General features: G+C 40.9%; 1 protein-coding gene across 1 annotated transcript in view; it reads right to left on the reverse strand.

The window, feature by feature from the left end:
- nphs1 (NPHS1 adhesion molecule, nephrin) overlaps window positions 1-22,498 on the reverse strand; it is a 140,362-nt gene extending 117,864 nt beyond the window's left edge. Inside the window, exons 1-2 of the mRNA XM_066682248.1 lie at window positions 22,411-22,498; window positions 21,889-22,232 (exon numbers count right to left, since the gene is read on the reverse strand). Coding sequence (XP_066538345.1) covers window positions 21,889-22,232; window positions 22,411-22,498 — 432 coding nt within the window. The remainder of the gene's footprint in view (window positions 1-21,888; window positions 22,233-22,410) is intronic.
- Between the last annotated feature and the right edge of the window lie 387 nt (window positions 22,499-22,885).

Here is a 22,885-nt window from a genome sequence, read left to right on the forward strand (position 1 = left end):
CTATAATCAGATCGAGCACAGATTCTGCTAGCATGCCATCTACCATTATCCTTAATCTACCACAAAGTATCTATGCAAGTGTGGCAGGCAGTGGCGATTGCTCTAAGACTGCAAGGAAAGCTCAGCTTCCCCTAAAATGTAAAAAAATAAGTGATCAAATATATACTGTTGTGTGTACATGTCATTGAATAAATATGCACTACAACGCGCTCAACTTTTGTTCAGAATCAGCTTCTTATCACTGGTAAAGACGCGGCTTTCCCGCAGTTTCACAGTGCTTTAAACAGTGAGGACGCTGAGCGTCCACAGAGTTCAATAGCGAAGCAGCGAAGTGCAGCGAAACAAGACGAGTCATTGGATAAATGCTGCACTTTGTCCCGCCCATCGGACGCTCAGCGTCTCTGGGGGTCTATGGAGCAGTGGGCTGGCCTCGGCTGGCCCGGACGCTCTGCTTCTGCATGATGATTGGATGATCTGTCTGAGGCTGAATCCCTTTTTGATTGACAGCGAAATGAGCGAATCAGCGATCCTTTGGTGTAAAGATCCATAGGCGGACACACTTCACATGGGCCAAGGCCGTTTAAGCAGCCTAGCTCTGCTGGCCATTGAGAGGACACGAGTCAAGCCCCTGGAAAAGACGCCTTGTTGGTACGACAGGGTCACAGATCATCTTCTTGAAAAGGAACGGAGGGTAGAATTTACGTATAAATAAACCGACACATTTTATGATGTAGGCCGAAATTGAGCTTCCCCTGCTTGAAAGACCAGCATCCACCACTGGTGGTAGGTTACCACGTTAATCACCAAACCAAGTCCCCATACACAAAAGCACAACTACAATACCACTATTTATAGCCTAAATATTTTTTCCCCAGAGGAACAACAGGAGTGTGATGGAAGGCAATTCTTCTGGCTCTGAACCCTTCTTTTCCTGAGCTGTATTGAGGCCATTGTGCTCCCCACAGTATAAATTAATGAAGGCCCTAATGAGCAGGTTTACTCTCAAGCTAACATTAGCTTAGCAACAGAGCTACAGTGCTTGGATTAGCAGGCCTGAAATACAGCTAAAAGAGACTCCATTAAAAAAAGTGGGTTAGAATCCGTAGTTTTGATATTTCTAATGATCCTTATAATCTTGTGATTTTATTACAATACTATGAACTGGAATTCACATTTACCGTGTCTTACCTCAGTAATTGCAGCCATTTTGGGAACTGTATTAAAGTGGTAGTTGGAGAAAGAGAAAATCCACACCGATGACATCAACAGTCAGTGATTGGTTGAAAAGGAAATCTGCTCTAGAAAATATTTAGAGCGGCAGGGCTTATCTGAACAAGTGTGTTTGGCTGCCCCTAGTGGACAAACTGTGTCTATGGTGTCTAATCATCATCTTTGCATAAAATCACATTTTCCCAGCCTTGTTTCAGATTTCTATTTATTTATTTATTTATTTATTTATTTATTTAATTGTTATTATTATTATTATTATTATTATTATTATTATTATTATTATTATTATTATTTTGTTTTATATTTTTGTCATTTTACTTTGTTTTCTTTCTTGATATTTTTTATAATTTTTGTTTTTTACCTTAAAAAAATCGATTTTTGGACCATTTGGATATTTAAATTAAATTAATTTCATGCTCTAAGCTGGGAGACTGTGACTAGCAAATGCCACCTCTTCTGTTGAAACTGCCGCTAACATATAACAACGGGAAAGCTCAACACACTTGTAGGAGAATACTAACAGTCTAGACCTGTTATGCCAGTTCACAGAGGTTAATGACAGCTAGCATCATGCTGAGTGATGGGTGAAGGAGGGTAATCCTACCCACCCTAAGAAAGCGCGAAGGACTCTCCTGGACTTCTGGACAACCGGACAGGGATAGAGCACTGATCATGATATGCCTGGACCCTAGCCCTAGGCTGTGGTCTCTTCCCTGTTGTGGAGTTAGTAGGATTCCTTCCCTAAACCTCAGCTGATGAACTGAAGGGTGTGGGATGCACTCACAAATGAATCATTAGTGTATGAGCAGTGAAAACAAATTAAGTTAATGCAATGGTAAGGCAAAACTTCAGAAACATTTAATGTGGATGCTGCCAAATGCATTTTCTTGCCTGTATCTGGCTATTACTGGTGATATATGGCTGGGGGAGCATTTGGAGCTCAGTGCTGCTCGCACTGGAGATAGGGTCAGCAATTATGTACACTGAGGTTGTGTTTGACAATGGAAAGGCAGCTAAGGGTGTGTTTGTGTGTGTGTGTGTGTGTGTGTGTGTGGGTGTGTGTGTGTGGGTGGGTGGTAAAATATTAACAGGTCAGCGTGCACAGAGAGAGAGAGAGAGAGGGGTCAGATAATAAGAAAGACTCAATCGAGCTGAGTGAAAGGTACTGGGAAGGGAAAATGCTGACGCCTTCGCTTTCCCTCATTCTTCCAATTGCAGGCGATCGCCCCCTCCCTCCCTCCATCCATCCATCTCTCTCTCACTCTCTCACTCTCTCTCTCTCTCTCTCTCTCTCTCTCTTTCTCTGTCTGTCTGCTTTTTTTATGCACAGCACTGCTGGCTGCATGGCCCACAAACTTTAACGCCGCGCTCAGCCCTCCACTGTCCCATCTATCACCATGATGCACTGATGGAGGGACAGTGAGAGAGGGATGAATAGAGAGAGAGAGAGAGAGAGAGAGAGAGAGAGAGAGAGAGAGAGAGAGAGAAATGGAGCGGGGGGAGAGAGGAGCTTCATATTGAAATGGGAGGTCGAAGAAGATGAGCATTGTGGCCAGCCTACTGTGTCCCATTCTCTTATTTACTGCAGTGGCTCAGTCAGCCTATTACTGACACTAATACACACGCACACACACACACACACAAACTCACACACACACACACACACACACAGAAAAAAAGCAAAACAAACTAACATACTAACTAACAGATTCAGTACCAGTCAAAAGTTTGGACACCTCTTCTCATTAGTCATTGGTGGAATAGGGCTGTTCACTGGTCTTTCAAGGAGGGGAAGCTCAATTTCGGCCTACATCATAAAATGTGTCAGTTTACTTATACATAAATTCTACCCTCCGTTCCTTTTCAAGAGAATGATCTGTGACCCTGTCGTACCAACAAGGCGTCTTTTTCCAGGGACTTAACTACTGTCCCTTCAATGGCCAGCAGAGCTAGGCTGCTTAAACGGCCTTGGCCCATGTGAAGTGTGTCCGCCTGTGAGTGCTTTGTGACGGTGGAGGGGCTCAGCAGCACCCGCTGGACAGAAACTGCCATAGAATCAGAAAGAGTGATAGAAGTCAGTCTCCAAACACAAGCAGCTACAAAAAACCCCACCGGAAATAGAAGCTCGACTTGTCGCTAGTCGTTTTTAACAAAGAAAATGCTGCTAAGAGGTTTAAGAAAGTCTCTGGTTAAACTCAGATTAGAATGAAAATGTAATTCTCCCATGGATCTCTATACCAAAAGACGCTGAGCGTCCGATGGGCGGGATAAAGCCCAGCATTTATCCAATGACTCGTCTCGTTTCGCTGCACTTCGCTGCTTCGCTATTGAACTCTGTGGACGCTCAGCGTCCTCACTGTTTAAAGCACTGTCTTTACCAGTGATAAGAAGCTGATTCTGAAAAAATGTTGAGCGCATTGTAGTGCATATTTATTCAATGAAATGTACACACAACAGTATATATTTGATCACTTATTTTTTAGGAGAAGCTGAGCTTTCCTTGCAGTCTTAGAGCAATCACCTCTGGTGTTCATTCATAGTTTTAATGTCTTCCATATTCATTTACAACATAGAAAATAATAATAAAAAACAAAAACAAAGAAAAACCATTGAAGAAGACGATGTCCAAATTTTGACTAGTGCTGTACATTCACAATATGTGGAAAATGGTCCAAAAACAAAGGAATCCCTCCCTGAGTGGGTGTGTCCAAACATTTGACTGGCACTGTACATGCTAAAATATACATGCATTCCAAACGAAGACAGAACACACACACACACACACACACACTTGATAAATACATTGACAAACAGATATATGCCAGAATACACATATGTTTACAACGCGGTAGAACACAGCTTATAATAAGCGATGAAAATTAATGTGTAGACTTTGAAGAGGGCATATAATTGGGTATATAATGGAGATTCTGCATTGGCAGCAGAGGTAAAAACACACACACACACACACACACACACACACATAAGCAGACACTCAGAAAACTTTGAAAAGGCCAAAGCTATAGTGCATTCGTTTCTTTGCAGACTAACAGTAGTCAACTCAAATGGAGCATTGTTCCAGAAGAGACCCAGTCTCTGACAGTGACGACTGTTTCTGTGTGTGTGTAAGCGAGGTGCAGGACAATGTGTGGCAGAGCTCCACGAGCAGGCTTCTTCCCCAGTGTCAATAACAAAAGCAGCCGGATTAGCGCTGCTGGATCGCTGCTAAATCTCACAGAAGGGGGAAATAGCAGGTGCAGAAATAGCCTGGAACACATCGACTTGGAGCCTCAAACAAAAAAATGATTAAGCTGTAAAATAGTGCTTTAATAACTTAAGCCAGGCGCTTTATTATGTTTCCTCCCCTGCCCACACACACTGTCTCATAGCTGCATCCGCCTACACACACACACACACACACACACACACACATACATATGTACACACACTCACAAACAAACATGCACCTAGCTCAACAGATGGGCTTTTGGATTTGTTTAAGCGGGAGTTTGCGCTCTCCTAGCTGTCCTCTCTCCTTTTAAAGGCGCTGCAATTAACATATCAAGGGTCAAAATCTAGGCTAAAGCCTTCTTCAGTGCCAGTCCCTTTAAAGTGACCCTGCATGGGCACGGTATCAGAGCAGGAAAGTAGTTAAAGTAGGCCAGCGTTATAACACGGTCAACATTTCACACCCCTCTTTGGTTACTCAGTGAAACACTTTATGCACAATACTTCTGACCAAATGTACCCTCACATGTTCAATTACACACTGCTTGTAGAATCTCTATAGAAACCGCACTGACCAGTAGGATGAGGTACGTTCAAGCAGCTGCTCAAGGATTAAGACCACTATGCTGAATGCCAAGTGCTGGCTAGAGGGGTATAAAGCCACCAGCTTTGGAGTGATGGGGTTCTATCCTGTATATGTCGGGATGAGTTTTGTGAAAGTGACGCCCAGAGCAGTTGGGGGTTAGGTGATGTAATATGTCATATTTATTTCTACCTTAAAATTACATCTTCAAAGTCATTGTGATGATCCGGCAGCACGCCTGGTCTTCAACCAACCAAAAAGAGCACATGTCACGCCCCTATTAGTTGAGCTGCATTGGCTACCCTTAGCTGCTCGCATCAAATTCAAATCACTAATGATGGCCTTCAGAGTATTCACTGGTTCTGCTCCCATCTACCTCAATAGACTCTTAAAACCATACGTTAGCGCCCGCCCTCTCCGTTCCTCAAAGGAGCGCCAACTAACACGGCCAACCCCCCGTACAGGTCAGTCGAGGCTATTCTCATCTCTGGTACCACGCTGGTGGAACGAGCTTCCAAGCACTATCAGAGCAACAGAAACCCTCTCTTCATTCAAGAAATCATTGAAAACCCAGCTCTTCCGAGAGTATCTTTTGCACTGAATGTCTTTCTTTAATGCTCTTATTACTTCCTGGCATATTGCACTTAATGTAAGGTATTTTGTATAATTTGTGCTGTAGTTCAAATGTTAGAATGTAAGTCGCTTTGGATAAAAGCGTCTGCCAAATGCATAAATGTAAATGTAAATGTAAATCCACTGTGCTGTAAGATCAAGAGTAGAGAATGTGCCTTCACCACTTCAAGCTCAGCACTGCAGAAACTGCACTATGTATCTTTTAGAGAAACCACCCCTCTCCCTCCTCTCCTCCTGACTGCTGCAAGGTCGTGTCCCTATTCACTATATAGTGCACTATTTTATGGTTCTACAGTTATCAGTGTGTACTCAAACTATCCCAAAATCCATGGCAAAAAGCAGTGTACAAATAATATGTCCTACTAGTGGATAGCGGATAACCATAATAGACTACGCTCTTTGGCAAAACTCTCTATATATATTATATCAGAGCCCTGAGCAAGATTTTGGCTGGTGCCCCTGTGGTTGCCCCATTCATTCATCAATCAGTGTATTTAAACACTTACATACACAGCATTGCTTCATGTATTAATGAATAGAACAGTATTAAATAAACAAGTGACAATATATATAGGTTATTGCACAAAATATAATATTAATACTATATTGAAGCAACCACTGCAAACATAAAAATGTTATCTGCCATCATAGATTTTTTAATAACCCTTTTTCAATGACGCGGTGAATTCTGTAACATTTCACGGTAGTATAAACACTTTAAACCTTCCTCACACACTTATAAACTGTGACTCTACAACATAATGTACTACCAAACACTACAGTCTCATACAGAGAGAACAAAGCGAAAACCAGTTGCATTTCAGTAAAATGTGTTGCTGTTCTGGCATGTGCATACTCTTAATAATCTTAAGGTGGAACTGGAACAGCAGGCCATTGAATGATGCTTAAACAAAACTATACATAACAAATGTCAATGTAAATTCCTTTATTATGTATTTTTCCTTTGTATTTACAGTTTCTTACAATCTCTACAGTATATATCACTCTGTAATGCACTATATACTGAGTAAACTAAGTTGCTACAAAATGTTTTTTGGACAATGCCATAGAAGAACCACTTTTGGTTCCAGAAAGAACCATTTTTGCTAATACACTTACATGGGTAAAGAACCTTAAGATCAAGTAATGAATTTGAAAACTGTTCATAGGTTCTGAATAATCACATATCTGTAAAACAAACATAGTTCTTTATTGAACCAAAAGTGGTTATTTTATGGCATTGCTCAAGGAAACCTTGGAAGCACCTTTATTTTTAAGCCTGTATGAGGCTGTCCTCCTTGGTCAGTCCATAGATCAGGTGTCTCACTGCTCTGAGTGCACTAGTGTGTGTATGTCCTCGCTGCCACGGATGGGTTAGACACATTTCATTGTGTATCGTACAATGAGAAATAAATGCACCAATAAATGTACATTTCCCATTGAATTGAGTTGAGCTGAAGTACCCATTAGCTAATGGGGCCATAGCTCCCCGCTCTCTCACCAGGAGCCCTCACACACATGTCATCACTGACCTTTTTCAGACTTGCGCCTCTTCTCCACTTCCAAGGATTGTATGTAATGGTGGCTTCATGTGAGTTCAAAATGGCAAGTGTGGGAACATGTGAGAACACAACTGTCATCATCTGGGAGAATTGGATTTCCACCGAATCTCAGAAATACTCAAATAAACACAGTCTTGCATGGGTTTCGTTATTCGTTATTATTATTATAATTATTATTATTATTCCTTTCCAAGAAGCAGGGGTCAAGGGAAATACGAGTGGGCAACTCTCAGAGACCTCACACCCTCCAAACGTGCATGCATTTACAGAAATCCTATCTTCCGTGCCAGAGCCTGGTGTTTCACATGGTCTCAGAATTGTGGAAGCCTGCTCATACAACATTACTTTTGAAAGGAAGGGTGATAATGGGTATTTTATAGCTCTGTTTCTTTTAGGAAGCTTTTGTAAACAGAACCTGTTGGTGTGGTTTTGGTGCAATTTAGCCACAAAACCAATGGTGAGTTCTGGTACTGAGGCTGGGAATTAGTTCTAGATCACAAACCTCACTCACCAGAAACTCCCCAAAAAACTGGTGGGTGTTGTGTTCATTTCTCCACAGCCCAGTGGTTAAGGCTTTATACTGTGAATCAATAAAGGGTCAAAAAGATTTTGAGATTGTAAAAAATATGTACAGTTTTTTAAACATTTACAGTTGCTTAAGCAACTACATACATGTAAAACATATACATACATGGAACACATAAACATACTAGAATGTGCAAATATGAAACCAAATAATATAAATATAATTTTGAGAGCAATGCTATCCACTTCTGTTTGTGTGAACCTCTTTTCTGCAGCTGTGAATTTCCAAAAAGTAACTGTAATACCATTTAATGTGGACTGGGAAAATTCAAACAAGAATTTGGGGGAAAATTACTTATCATTAATACATTGAGAATGTCTCCAGAAAGGTAACTCATTAAATAACGAAAGCCCAAAAGATGGAAAGCTTGGTCAGCTTCTTACTCAGATTGCCCATTCCACTTTCAATTGTGCCACAGTTAGGGTCCAAATTTATGGTGGAACAGGAAAACTAGAATAAATTGCTGGGGAATAAGAAACTGAGCAGCTTTCTACTGTTAACAGGAACGTCTACAATTGTGGGTAACTGCAGTTCTCTCTGGTTTTATATTCAGAAACTCTTCGTATTTTAAGGTGGAACATGTTTAAGGGGGATAAAAAACACTCTTATTTGTATGTGGCTAAAATTTAACTGTAAGTTTTGAATTACTACAAAAAATTTAATTTGAGTTGTTTAGATTTGTAACAATTTTTTTATCTGTATAATTTTATGCAATTAGCTGTCTCTCGAATTTGGAGATCATTCCACCTTAAGTGATCCGAAACTGCAAAAGTATGTCACTATTACCCACCTATGGAGCAGAAATAGAACAGAATGCTCATCTCAGTTTGTGCTTTTCAATGTTTGGAATTCTCTCTGTTGTCTAACAAACTCTAGATGCTCTGCCATGAGCAGAGAGAGGGACAGTCTAGCATACTGGACTGAGACACTTTATTTAGCCATTTATTGACACTGGGGTTCATAAACACGTTACACATACAGTGTAACTGAATAAGGAGAACCAGAAAGGTAGCTCAGCCAAGAAGGCTCCCAGAGCTCAGCGCCCTTCTGCCCCACCATCAACAAACCTGAGTGATCACATGACAGCAGACCACAATCCTCTATGTCTGCACCTTTATCTATCATCAATGTCCATAACCTCAAAGAAGCAGAATTCAGTAAAAATAAATGGTGTCTCTACAAATGTTTGGATATCTCAAATATCCTATAGAAAACAGAGTCTCCCACAAATTTCAGGCTGTTTTTCTAGCTTTCCCAAAGAGCTTAGGTCAAGGGAAATTTGAGTAGGCAACTCTCTAAGACCTTACACTCCCCAACTTGCATAAATATAAATAAATCTCATCTTCCATGCCAGAGTCTGGTGTTGTGCATGGTCCTTGAGTTCTTGCAGGACATGGGTCTTTGTATCTTGCATGCCATTACTTCTGGCATTTGAGGCATGCTAAATAGGTATTTTTACATTCTCTGCTATTGGGACACGTTCAGAGGTATGAGAACGGGGACTAAAGAATGTGGTTTTATTATTTTTGTAAATCTGTCTTGAGGGAAAAAAAGCCAAAGCTCCCACTCAACTCAAGCCGAACAAAGAACAATGGCTGGTACAGGAGCCATACTGCACAGAATGATGAATTAATTAGTAACACCAGAGCGTCACTATAGAGATGTAACACTGTGGTTAGCTCCTAGATTCAGAGATGTTAATTGAAACAACAATGAATAACGTGTGTCCTTCTGTCTTTCTGTTTCTTTCATATATTTTGAATCAGTATATTACTGCAAGAAAATCTCAGTGAGTCCAGTCACTACTTATGTACCCTGTGTTACTAAAGCTTTATAAAGTATTTATAGACTCTCAGAAGTGACACTGTTGTTGGGGTAGTTCCTTTAATTTCATAATACAAGTAGATCATATTTTATCTTAATTGTAGTTATTAATGTTGAATTAAATTCATAAATCACATTTTGAGTTTATTTTTTTTCTATCTAATAGAGCTCTATTTTGAAAAAAAAAAAAAAGCTTTATATTTTCTTGTTGGAGAAGAAAGTATTGTGTACCCCCAATGTATACAACTGGATTTTAAGACGCCTGTAAGATCTTTTGAAGTATATTCCTTCTGTCTATACATTAAGTGGACTAATGTAAATATTATAATACATTATTTCAAGGTTCTGTTTACAGGGAATTTATTAACGTGTTTTTACGGGTTTAGGAACCTGACACTATTGACTATAATAATGTTTTGGGATTGTGAAGGCTTGTTTTTGTATGCATGTTTTTATAATGATTAAAACAATTATAATATAAGAAATATTGTAACCCCAAATGTATTTCTTCACATGAACTTTAACTTATTAATTTGATCATTCACTGACTCACTCACCTTTAACAGTCTGAAAATTCTCCACATGGGGCACTGTTTAGCAACCCCCCACCCTCCTCCTTGTTCTCACTTGTACGTGATTTAATAGGGCAGAAGTTTTTATGGGTATTTCTTTGGCGAGAGCGGAGCGCTCACAGGTGTTTTTTCTTCCCGAGGCCAGTGTGAGGTGGAGTAGTCATTAGTGTGGCTTTCCAGTTTCACCTCTGCCTTTCGGAAAGTACTTAAAAAGCAACCAGGCGGCAGCAGCAGCCACCCACCACTCACAGCAGCTGCAGCTTCTACACTGCTTCCCCTGATGGATTTTACCTCTCCCTCCCTTCTCTCTCTCTCTCTCTCTGTCTCTCTCTCTCTCTCTCTCTCTCTCTCTCTCTCTCTCTCTCTCTCTCTCTCTCTCTCTCTCCATCAGTGAAAGTATCCGTGGAGACTTGGTTTGAATGGCTGGCCCACCCTCCACCTGTGTGTGTGTGTGTGTGTGTGTGTGTGTGTGTGTGTGTGTCACTGGGACTTCAACCTTCTTCACAGCAGCTTTGGAAATGGAGCCTTTCCAACAGATGGAGCCTATTGTCTCTAGGGAAGCAAACTAAAAAGGAAAGAGTGGCAGGACATGAGGGTGTGTGTATGTGTGTGTGTGTGTGTGGGTGTGTGTGTGTGTGTGTGTGTGTGTGTGGAGAGAGTGTAGGAGGGGTGCTAAGGTTAAGACAAGCTGGTTAAAAGCTGCTAGGCTTGACAGTGTGTCTGTGGGAGGGACACTTTGGTTAATAGAGTCCCTTGGAATGTCGCCTTGCTTGGTTTTTAATGAACACCCCAGCCAATAGACTTAATGAAGCATGCTCTGGTTTTCGTCAACCTCTCTCTCTCTCTCTCTCTCTCTCTCTCTCTCTCTCTCTCTCTCTCTCTCTCTCTCTCTTAACACCAGGCCTGACCCTAACACACCCACCCTTCGGCAGGGATTCCATTAAGGTCTACCCATGGTCTTTGTGACCTCTGAGAGTACAAGAGGGCACACCAAAGAACTCATAATGCCCCACAACACCCCCACCCCACCCCACATACACACACCCACACCCACACACACGTGTTCACATTCACATGACCTCTACTATTCAACAGGTATTTTAACTTCCCCGGTTTCTATTTTTTGCTCAATTTGAAAACCATCTGCTGGATTTTTTTATTTTTTTGTAAGTGTGATTTTTCTCTCTGTATGTGAGCTGACCTATAGAAATGGTCCAAACTATGATATGATTCTATTAATACACTTGAAAATATTCAATTTAAATGAATTTGATTTCCCCCATACTGTAAAGGAACCACATTTTGCAGAGATAGTTTTATACTCTACAAAACACAAACTCTAAACTGATTTGGCCATACATGTCTGGACATGTCTGTATTTCCTTGTTTTGTAAAAACAGGCAAAGATAGAAGCCCCTAACTGAAACTCAAGTGGTTGTAGGAGGAGCTAGCTGTAGGTTGTTTATTTTTATTTATTTTGTTGAAAGACAAGTTCCTGACAAAGTCAAAAATCTTGTTGCAATAAAAAAATTACTTTATTTTACTTTAAGGAGTGTGCATTATTATTATGCAGTATGCATTTAAAACTTAAAAATGGGTCGGTCAAGACCTTATCACAAGAGGAAGGTTAATAAAGTTATAATAAACAGTTAATTCAAGTCAGAAATCAGCAATCAGAAACATATATAAAAAAAAACTGCCCCCTGACATAAAAGTTAATTCTCTTTATAAAGTATTTATAGACTCTCAGGAGTGACACTGTTGTTGGGGTAGTTCCTTTAATTTCATAATACAAGTAGATCATATTTTATCTTAATTGTAGTTATTAATGTTGAATTAATTTAAATCACATTTTGAGTTTATTTTTTTTCTATTTAATAGAGCTCTATTTTGAAAAAAAAAAAAAAACCTTTATATTTTCTTGTTGGAGAAGAAAGTATTGTGTACCCCCAATGTATACAACTGGATTTTAAGACGCCTGTAAGATCTTTTGAAGTATATTCCTTCTGTCTATACATTAAGTGGACTAATGTAAATATTATAATACATTATTTCAAGGATCTGTTTACAGGGAATTTATTATTTTGTTGAAAGACAAGTTCCTGACAAAGTCAAAAATCTTGTTGCAATAAAAAAATTACTTTATTTTACTTTAAGGAGTGTGCATTATTATTATGCAGTATGCATTTAAAACTTAAAAATGGGTCGGTCAAGACCCTATCACAAGAGGAAGGTTAATAAAGTTATAATAAGCAGTTAATTCAAGTCTGAAATCAGCAATCAGAAACATATATAAAAAAAAAAAACTGCCCCCTGACATAAAAGTTAATAATGAAGCTTGAAGTTGATACAGATTTGTAATTAACGAAGTTGCACCACAGTCGTTTTCTTGTAACCATGACTAGATCCTAGTAGATACATTATTGTTATGTAAAGTTATTCATGTGTATTTCTATATTTCGTAATGATACTTTATATTTAATTTACATTAAAGTTAATGCGTATGCTTTAGTGCATATGTTATAAATTAATTATAGCAATTATTGCTATTAATAATGAATTCTTCACTGAAATTATTCAGTGACTTCATGGTGTATTAATGGATGTTTTAATGGTCCAAGGGTAATTTTGTTACAGTATTAAATAAGTATTGAGTTGCTTATATGTTATTCACATGTTATTAATGTATAACCGATACAGAAAAGCCTTTTACAAATGTACCAACATGACACATGTCATACTGGTCAGGGCCTGTTGTATATGTTTGTATGTTGCTTGTGATTTTAAGCATGAACAATGACTTATTTCAAGGAAGAGTATTGGCACCTTGTCACTGGACTCTTTGTGTTGACGCTCCCCTGCTGAGCAAGGGGTGTCTCCTGATTGCTTTTTAACTCTCTTTTAAGCAAGTGGGGAGCTCATTATTTGGCAAAACACACCAGGGCAGACAAAGACATATATATATGTGTGTGTGTGTGTAGGGGGGGGGGGGGGGGCTGTCTTTAAGTGCCAAAGCTGCTAATTAACCAGGTTCTTTGTTTATGTTCAATAGCAGCCGTATAAACCAGCTCGCCTCAATATGGTGAGGAATGTGAGAGGGGTCAATATACATCTGAATAGACACCGAGAGGGGGCCAGAGAGAGACAAGGGAGTGAGAAACAGAGACACCACCTCCACCCCCCACCCACCTGCACACATCAAAACAAGGAGACCCTTCCCAAACTGCAAGCCCAGTGCACAGTTGTTAAGCCAAGTATTTGAGAGCAGGGGGAATGTGAACTAAGCAGTGTTGCTAACGGTGTCTAAGAATTAACCGTTGAAAGCCAAGATAAAAAAAAAACAAAACAAAAAAAAAACACACACACACAAACACACACCTAAAGCCCCACCCACTCACCCACATGCACAACTCATGGCACTGGAAGCATGAATTCTCTGAGTGGTCTCCCTGCAGGACAGTGAGCATTGAGAGGAATGGGACACCAACATCAAGGCTGGAGACCGGCGACACAATGCTGACCCCACTAAAGAGCCTAGGGGTCTTTCTCAGCACTGCAGTGACACTGATGTTGTGGTGGTGTGTGGATCAGACAAAGCAAAGCTGCTTGGAGTTTGTGAACACTTCGCCATCCAACAAGCAACATCCTGTGGGCAGCCCAGTGCTTACGAATGGGGATTATATCCCTCGAACCTGCACTCAACATGAGTGAGCACGGTGCCCACAAAGTCATGTGACCTCTTCCTATTTCTACATTTGTAGCATGGCTTGGTGTTATTATAAAGTAATGATTAAAGTGTTCTGAAATAAGGAACAACATCTTCCACCTTCCCAACTAACTTTCTTTATTGGCTTGTTTGTCGACAAACAATTCATGTTATTTACTGGAAGAGCTGCTGATTTAGCCGTGGTGAGATGACAGTGTTGGTGAGGGAAAATAAAATAAAATAAATAAATAAATAAATAAAAACAGCTAATATCGCTCTCTGTTGCTCGGAGCGTTAGCAGGTAACAAACTGCTTCATTATACATTCCCACTCCCAGCTCTTAAGATGGGGTGTGTTTTGTCGTCTTGAAGGAAAACAAGGAGAACAAAAGCAAAAGGAGAGGCTAGCTTTGTTCACTTCTCAAGCATAAGATACGCTAAAGATGGAAGAAACACACACACACACACACACACACACACACATACACACACAACATGGATGATTGGGCTTTTTTAATTAAAAATAAAGTGCAGAGAAAAATAAAGAGGCAGGATTCCATTTAGAGGGAAACAGAGGGAGAAAAAGGTGTGTGGTGAGTGTGTGTGTGTGTGTGTGTGGGGGGGGGGGGTGTTTAATGGCTGGTACAGGAGTTTAAAGTGAACTATTTATGCCCTTCATTACAATTCTTATTACACTAAACACACTTTTTTATTGTGTAATAATAATACACTGAACGAGCCAGTTCCACACTCACACAGGTACGTGTGCAATCAGATTAAATGAAAACCTCATGGACAAAGAACATGTGTGTGCATGTGTGTGTGTGTGGGTGGGTGCACAGATGCATCAACACACATACACTATCTGCTTTACGATCTCCAATTCATACACACACACACACACACAAACCTGCATTTAGCCAGCCATTTGGGAAAAGGTCTATAAAACTTGTAAAAACAAATGCTCCAATACACACACACACACACATACACTTGCACAGGAACGGACAAGGCGGCTGCACACATTACGCATGAAATAAAGCAATCAAGGTTATGTAAATGAGAGTGAACAGAGCTCTGTGGAATAGACTGAGAGCATGTGTGTGTGTGTGTGTGTGTGTGTGTGTGTGTGTGTGTGTGTGTGTGCTTCTCAAATGGAGATGGAGATGGAGACCTCAACTGCTGTACTCTTTAAACCACAGCTAGAAGTTGATGGACTAGTGTAGAACCGGGGACAACATTCAGGAATTTTAATGACAGTGAGGAGAACATTCTAGAACATAATAAATCAGTGTGTCTAGAACAGAGTAAATATGGACTATTATACCACTTTTAGTTCCAAGCCTGCAGCGTGATTGGCTGAGAGACCAGGAGGGCCACCATTGCGCAGTAATGGCACTCTGAACCTAAGCTCTTCAGGCATTACTCATCCAAATACACGTAACCTAGCAACGACCCCAGCGCTCACAAAGCAGTGGTGGGGTGCCTTTTTCAACCAATGGGGACTCGGTTCAGTTTCAGATCGCGCACCATATTTTGAACAGAGTAAAGGGTTACGGCGCAGTGGACCTGCAATTTGCTTCCCGATTTGGAAACAAAAGGAAATCGCAAGGAGATAAAAATCAGGAAAAAATGTGTGGTCTGTGTGGTAACTGTGACTCTGTTCAACTCGACTCTGCACTGCTCTCATTCACCAACTCAGCAGGACGGCTCTGGAGCCACACTTCATATCATTTACCCGTGTATCATATATCACTATGATCAGAATCTGATGTAAACAATGTTTAAAAAATGAGATTTTACTGATTCTATCCATTTACACAGCTCTGAATAACAGCACTTTGGTTCCCATCAAAACTGGTGTAAATGCGGACCGGCTCACTGGAGAGGAATAAGATTAGTTGAAAACGTTTGTTGAAACTGGGAAAAAATGTGTGATGAAATAGAATTATTATTTTTATTTATTTATTTATTTGAAACATAATCATTTACATAAGTCTTTATAATTCCAATAATTCACTCAAGTGCTATATTGGCACTGGTTACTGATCTTCAACTAACTGAAGGTATATAATGTAGTAGGAGGTTGATTTTTAATCTTAATTTATTAGTAAAACCTCTGCACCTGTGACTCCACTGAGTGTAAAACATGGAAAATTCATGCACCAGCATTGAATTTAATATTTAAAATGTACTACTGATCAGAAAAGAGGTAATGCTTCAGGTAGTGAATTATCTACATCTCTCTGGGGTCCAGAGTTTGGTTCAATCCTCACCATGGGTCACTGTCTGGGAGGATTTTGGTGTGTCCTCCCTGGGTTTACTCCAGGGGGAGATAGACTGAAAAAGGTACTGAAGGAAAAGTAACTGGAGATGACTAACTATTCAGGGGTAAAGAAAAATATATTGATTCAAGAACCTTGAATAGGACCCTAAAAACCCCCTAGGATCCTGTTGTTCCACTTATAGCACTGTTACGAATCATTATTAAAGTGTTATAACATGTCTATTAAAAAAAAAAAAAAATATATATATATATATATATATATATATATATATATAGTATTTATATATTGTTTATATATATATATATAAACAGTCCTTCACAGGGCAACACAGACACACACACATTCACTGGACACTTTTGAGTCACCAATCCACCTACCAACATGTGTTTTTGGACTGTGGGAGGAAACCGGGGAGAACACACCAAACTCCTCACAGGCAGTCACCCGGAGCGGGAATCGAACCCACAACCTCCAGGTCCCTGGAGCTATGTGACTGCGACACTACCTGCTGCACCACCGTGCCACCGGGTCAGAATCAGTGAAAGTGATTTGCGTGTGTGAAGTGTTAACTCAGAATGGTGCATCTGTATTTTGCCCTTGTTTATTATCCAAAAGCAGCAGAGCCAGAGGTGTTGACCACTTTGTCCGAACTGTGTGAAACCTCAGGCCAAATCTGTTTTCAGGACCTTCAAAATCTAACTTTCTGAACTTCTTTTGTTTTCTGTGTTTTCTGTCCACAGTTAAATGGTGTTCAGCTCTTCATCTTTGTAAGGCTCTGTGTGGGAGGTGAAAGGTGGCTCGGGCTTCTTCTTTCCAGGGGTCTTGCTGAGATTGGAGGAGGGCACTAACCACTCAACAGCACACTACACAAAATAAGTGGATGGCAGCCTGGTCAGTGTGTCATTCTGAGAAGGAGAAAAAAAAAACAAAGTGACCCCTAGTGCAGCCCACTGAATTCCTGTGAACTGATGTCAGTGAGAGCCCACACAGAGCATGCGATGGTGAAAATACAGTGAATTACTGTATACAGTACATATATTGTCAGAAATAAAGGCAATGTACTTGTGTATATTTGTTCACTGAACATAGAAATGTGCAAAGAAGAAATATATTTTCAGAGCATGTGCACTCCATTTGTGAATCTGGAGCCCACAAATTAACATAACACTAAACTTAGCTGTGAACCTAGAGTTGAGCTCCAAAAGATTAAAAACTGCAGTGTTTAGCACTTGTGAAACTTCCGTTAACAGGTAACAGCACTCTTTCTGCAGCTGTTCCTGAGCTGGAGTGTATTTTGGGAAACAGCACCACCAGTGGATGGGAGCTCACTATAACATATCTATAACATATAACATACACATATTATGAACATATGGAGGTATATTTTTAGTATGTAATATTTAATTATTATTATTATTATTATTATTATTATTATTATTATTACTTTATTATTATTAGTTAGTTAAGGTCTTGCTAATGATACTCTTTGAGACACATACTTTTGAACAGTCATAGGTGTGAAATTTTGACAACCAATCCAAAGTCAGGGTTTTTGTAGAAGTATGCTTAAGTATGGCAATGTGTTATTCAAAATGGAATTTAATAGTTTACAGGCCTATTTTGTAAAGTACACTTACTGATGTGTTTTATACTCAGAAGATTAACAATATAAACAGAAAATTGAGAATTAATATCCGACAGAACACATTGTTTAATAATCTTTAATAACTGTGTAGTTACATGGAACAACTCAGTTGTTTCTGGGGATGTATCCTCTATTATAGATGAATTAATACGTGTGTAATACAATGTTTTGGGGTCCTTTTTTTCATGGATTTTTTTAAATTCAAAACTAAAAACATGCATAAATCATGCAGCTCAGCCTTTGATGCAGAAGATTTGGGAACATTCCAGACGCGCATCCCTAGGTTTAAGTTTTGTGGTGAGAGACTATGCATAACTTGGCAAAACATCCCAGTTTAAACCCTGTCGACTACAATAACAGAACTCTTCACGCCTGTGATCTGACCGGCTCTCACTTGAGCTTGCTTCTGAAATCGCTTGAGGTTGTTTTCTGGAGCTCAGATTGCCGGAGGCTGGCTGTGTTTCATGTGTCAGGACGTGGAGGCATTTTAGAGGCAGTGTTCTTTTTTTCCGTTTATTCCAAACAGATTTCACGGCAAATATTCTGAAGTTTTGAGCTGATTTTCCAACTGTTCCACCTCATCCAGCTGCTGTCTGCTGACGCAGGCCTGAGGAGAATGGCTAGGTTTAAATCTAGCAATTTACATGTAATTTAACTATTAAAAATAAACCTTTCTGAGTCAGATTTTGATAAACACGGCCTCTGGTTCTGCTCTTAAATCGACATCAGCCTGAGTAACCATGGAAATACAGCAGAAATCAACAGGTAATTGCAGGAGCTTGGTGGGGGACAAAGGGACGTTCACTTCGCTGCGAGGACAAGTGGATCTCTCGGGGGGGGGGGGGCAGGGTTCTGGAGGGTTAAAATCACACAGAAAGACTTGCTGCTACCCTTTGGTCTATAGATGAAATGCACAAAGGCATTGGTCATATAATTGCTTTAATTGTGCACAATTAGCTTTAATAAGACTTGTTTGGAGAGATATGTCATTTTCCCCTCAGGGGTGGGTGTATTTCCTTTAATATATCATAACTCTTTTTTCCACTTGCCCAGACTATGAGCTATGGGGTTGGCCCTACGGTGGGCAAAGGCTGTGTCTTTGAAATGTCAACAATTGAAGAGTGCAGGAGTTCCACGTCAGTGGCTTTTATGCGTTGTTGTGTGCCATAGAGATTTACACATCAATAACCCAACTGCCGTATCCTTTCCTTTAAAACTTAGTGACTGTATAAAGCTCGTTTTTAGTTTGACCACCAAGTGGCCACTTTATTGGAAACCTCACTTTTATACAGACACCCTGCTGAACTGTGGGAATACAAGGGAGAAGTTGGTGGTGTGCACAGACAGAAACCTTCCACTGCCTTGTGTAAGCACCTTCCTGGAACAGTTACAGTCCTCAGGCCATTAATTCAAAAGAGAGCTTGTCATATCTGTGTGTGTGTGTGTGTGTGTGTGTGTGTGGGTGTGTGTGTGTGTTTGTGTGTGTGTGTGTGTGTGTGTGTGAGAGAGAGAGAGAGAGAGAGAGAGAAAGAGAGAGAGAGAGCAGGTTCAGGTTAGGTTGGAGGTTCAGATTAAGCCAGGTGGAGGTATGGCTCAAGTACCAGCTTTAATTTCAAAACTAGGGCCTGAGTACATAGCCCCCAGCATCAGAGCTACACTGTGCTGTGATTTCAGTCCTGAACTTGCGACTCTTTATCGCCCATTTGATAAGTAGATACCAGATGTGATGCCATCTTTGCTTTGAAGAGAGCATGGTGACCATAATCACTGTATAATGACTTCCCAATCATTCCGTGACTTTTGTAAACGGTAGTCTGGGTGATTTGGTTTGGCCTGGAGTCGGGAAATGCCATTCGGAGAAAGAGAAAAGTCATTTCAAATACCAGTCTGTTATTGCTTTTCCAAAGCCATGCGTGCATAACTCAGAGCGGACGTTGAAGAGTTGGTCACTGAAAAAAAAAGAAGTTGTTCCGCTCTGTTCGGTTCCAGCATCAGGCGCCATTTCATCCAAATGTCACTGCGGAACTCATGGATTCAAAAAGTCATTTTACTGCAAATTGAGTGGGGAACTGCTGTTCACTTGAAATCTTATTTAGCAGAAATTAAAAGAAGAAAAAAAGAGGAGGGGGGATTAATTCATTAAACAAAAAAAAAAAAAAAAAAGAACAGATTGGAGCTTTAGATTTGATGACGATGCTGCATCTGCTGCCACTGTAAACGTCACAAGGAGAGCTTTAGAAACACTGGTCATACATCAGTGAACCTTTCTGCTTTATATACAACAACTGCAAGAGAGAGTGAGAGTGAGAGAGAGAGAGAGAGAGAGAGAGAGAGAGAGAGAGAGAGAGAGAGGGAGAAGAGAGAGAGAGAGAGAGAGAGAGAGAGAGAGAGAGAGAGAGAGAGAGAAAGAGAGAGAGAGTTATTGAACAAAAAATGAAAGATGAGCCCAAGATAAGAGGAGAAAAAACGATTTAAAAATGGGACAAAGAGAAAGAGAGAGAGAGAGAGAGAGAGAGAGAGAGAGAGAGTCCATAAGAGAGAAACATATGACAAAAAAGAAGGAACCATTACGCCAAGATAGAGAGGGGAATATGAAAAAAAAAACAGAGAGAGAAAAACTGGATAAAAAGTGATGCACAAAAACCAGAGGCAAGAGAGGATGGTGGGAGGGAGAAAGAGAGGGAGAAAGATGAGGGAATGGCTGTGAGAGAGAGAGAGAGAGAGGGAGGGACAGAGAGAGAGAGAGAGAGACTAGATTGTAAGCAGGCAGGGGGTATTGTTGTTATCTGGACAGCAGGCCCTCTCCACATGCTCTATTGTTTTTAGACTGCGGTGTAATGGAAGAGGCTGGATAATATTTAACTAATGACTCTTTCTCTGTCTCTCTCTCGGTCTCTCTCTCTCTCTCCCTCTCTCTCTCTCTCTCTCTCTCTCTCTCTCTCTCTCTCTCTCTCTCTCTCTCTCTCTCTCCACACACACACACACCCCTCCACCTATCACTCTGGCCCATATGCTCTCCAAGCCTTATCCAGAACCATCTCCAAAGTTAATGATTCAGAAATGGGAACAGGAGAGAGTAGATGAGAGGGAGGGGATCAAAGCCAGAGAGAGAGAGAGAGAGAGAGAGAGAGAGAGAGAGAGAGAGAGAGAGAGAGAGAGAGAGAGAGAGAGAGAGTAAGATTAGGTGAGCTAAAGAGGTGCTGTGATGATATTATGATAGAATTCATAACTCTGCTTCATAGTTCTGTTCTGAGTCAATCAACAACAAAGCTCTCATGTCCTAACATTTCTTCACTCATAAACACTACAACCTCTCTCTCTCTCTCTCTCTCTCTCTCTCTCTCTCTCTCTCTCTCTCTCTCTGCCTCTCTCTCTTTCTTCTCTCTTCTGCTCTCCTTTCAGCAGCCCTCTCTCCCTGTCTGCTCCTGAGAAGAAGGGATGAGAACTAATGTCATCAAAGAGGAAGGGGGGATGGAATGATTGAGAGCAAATGGTTGGAAGAAGAAGTGAAGAGAGATTGAAGGGAAAAATAAAGAGAGATGCAAGTATAAAGAAAGAGAAAGGTAAAAAAAGAAAGAAAGAAGGGAGGAACAAAGATAAACAGCAAAGCAAAAGAAAAAGAGAGAAAAATTGATAGAAGTGAGAGATCAACAGAGTGAACATAAAAAAACAGAGAGAGAGAGAGAGATGGGGGGGGGTGAAGGTGGGGGCTGTACATTGGAGAGCTTGTGCCACTGCTCTGGATTAAAGTCCCTGGCGCTGAGAGGCAAATGTAGTATTAGTCACTTTAATAATTAATGGCCCTCGGAGCATGTTTTTGAGCCCAATGTGCTGACCCATTTAAAAAAAAATAAAAATAAAAATAAAACAGCCCCTCTCCCCCAAAATCTAATATAAACCCTGCATTTTCTTACAGCAAAGTTAGAGTTAGCTGAGAGCGGAGGGAAGGAGGGGTAGGTGCTGGGGTCAAGCAAACTCATCCATTAAAGGCATTTCCAGGCCAAATAATGGCATTTCTAAAGCTCTGCCTACATTCTGGATCTGGGAAGTCCCGGAGCCATGCGGAGCAGGAGAGAATGGAGGGCTGGGGGAAGCGCCTGGATGCTTCCTGGAGACATACGAGGCCCATATGCAGCCTTTCTCTGGTGAAAAGAAGGCTCCCACCAAGCTGCTTCTGGCTTTGATGCTCCACCAGCACAAAAGCAGATGGTTGTGTCCTGGGTCTCCAGCTTGTTCCTTGCCAAACACCACCACCTCACCCCCCGCCCACTCACCCCCACCAAACCACTCCACCACTCCACCTTCAGACAACCCCTCGCCACGGCCATTAGCCCCCTGCCTGGCTCGCGGGGCTCTTTCAGGCCATTGCCCAGGCCCTGGAGGGGGGCCACAAGGGGCAAAGCAAGGCAGTCAAGCATTCACCATTGCTGGCTGGGCCTGAATGGAAGTCAATGGAGTGAAAAAGACATGTTTAAAAGGACGGAGCAGAAGGGGAGAAGGAGAAGGTGAGGGAGAATCGATACGGTCGCTTTTTTTCCCCCCTTCATCCCCCACCTCCTCTCCAATACCTCTTCACTCCTTGCTTTTCAAAACCCACTGTAGCCCGTGTGGCCTCTGTGGACACTCGCGTGGAGAATGCCATGAATGTGAGACCCGTGTGGAAAGCACTCAGAATGCGCTGATCAAAGCATGAGAGATTTTTTCCCAAGCTTTTGTAAAATGATTTTAGCTTTTGTAAGAGAACGGAAGGGCCTTCTATCTTAGCCAAGGGTCTCGCTGCACCAAAGGAACTTGATGGCAATCCCAGCTCAGAGTAGATACCAGAAAACCAGCTCCATGGCCTGTGGCATTCTGTAAACCCAATTGGCAATTAATTAAACCCTCAGTGCCAAGAGTGGACGGTGAAGCCTGTAATTGATTACACGGTCATTCAGTTACACTGTAGAAAATCTCTGTGAATTTTAACATGGAAAACTGTAAAACAATGACAGTAAATGACTGTAAACTTTAAAAAGGATGAAAACTGATT

This window comes from Hoplias malabaricus, chromosome 1 (assembly GCF_029633855.1).
Source record: "Hoplias malabaricus isolate fHopMal1 chromosome 1, fHopMal1.hap1, whole genome shotgun sequence".
NCBI classification, from domain to species: domain Eukaryota; kingdom Metazoa; phylum Chordata; class Actinopteri; order Characiformes; family Erythrinidae; genus Hoplias; species Hoplias malabaricus.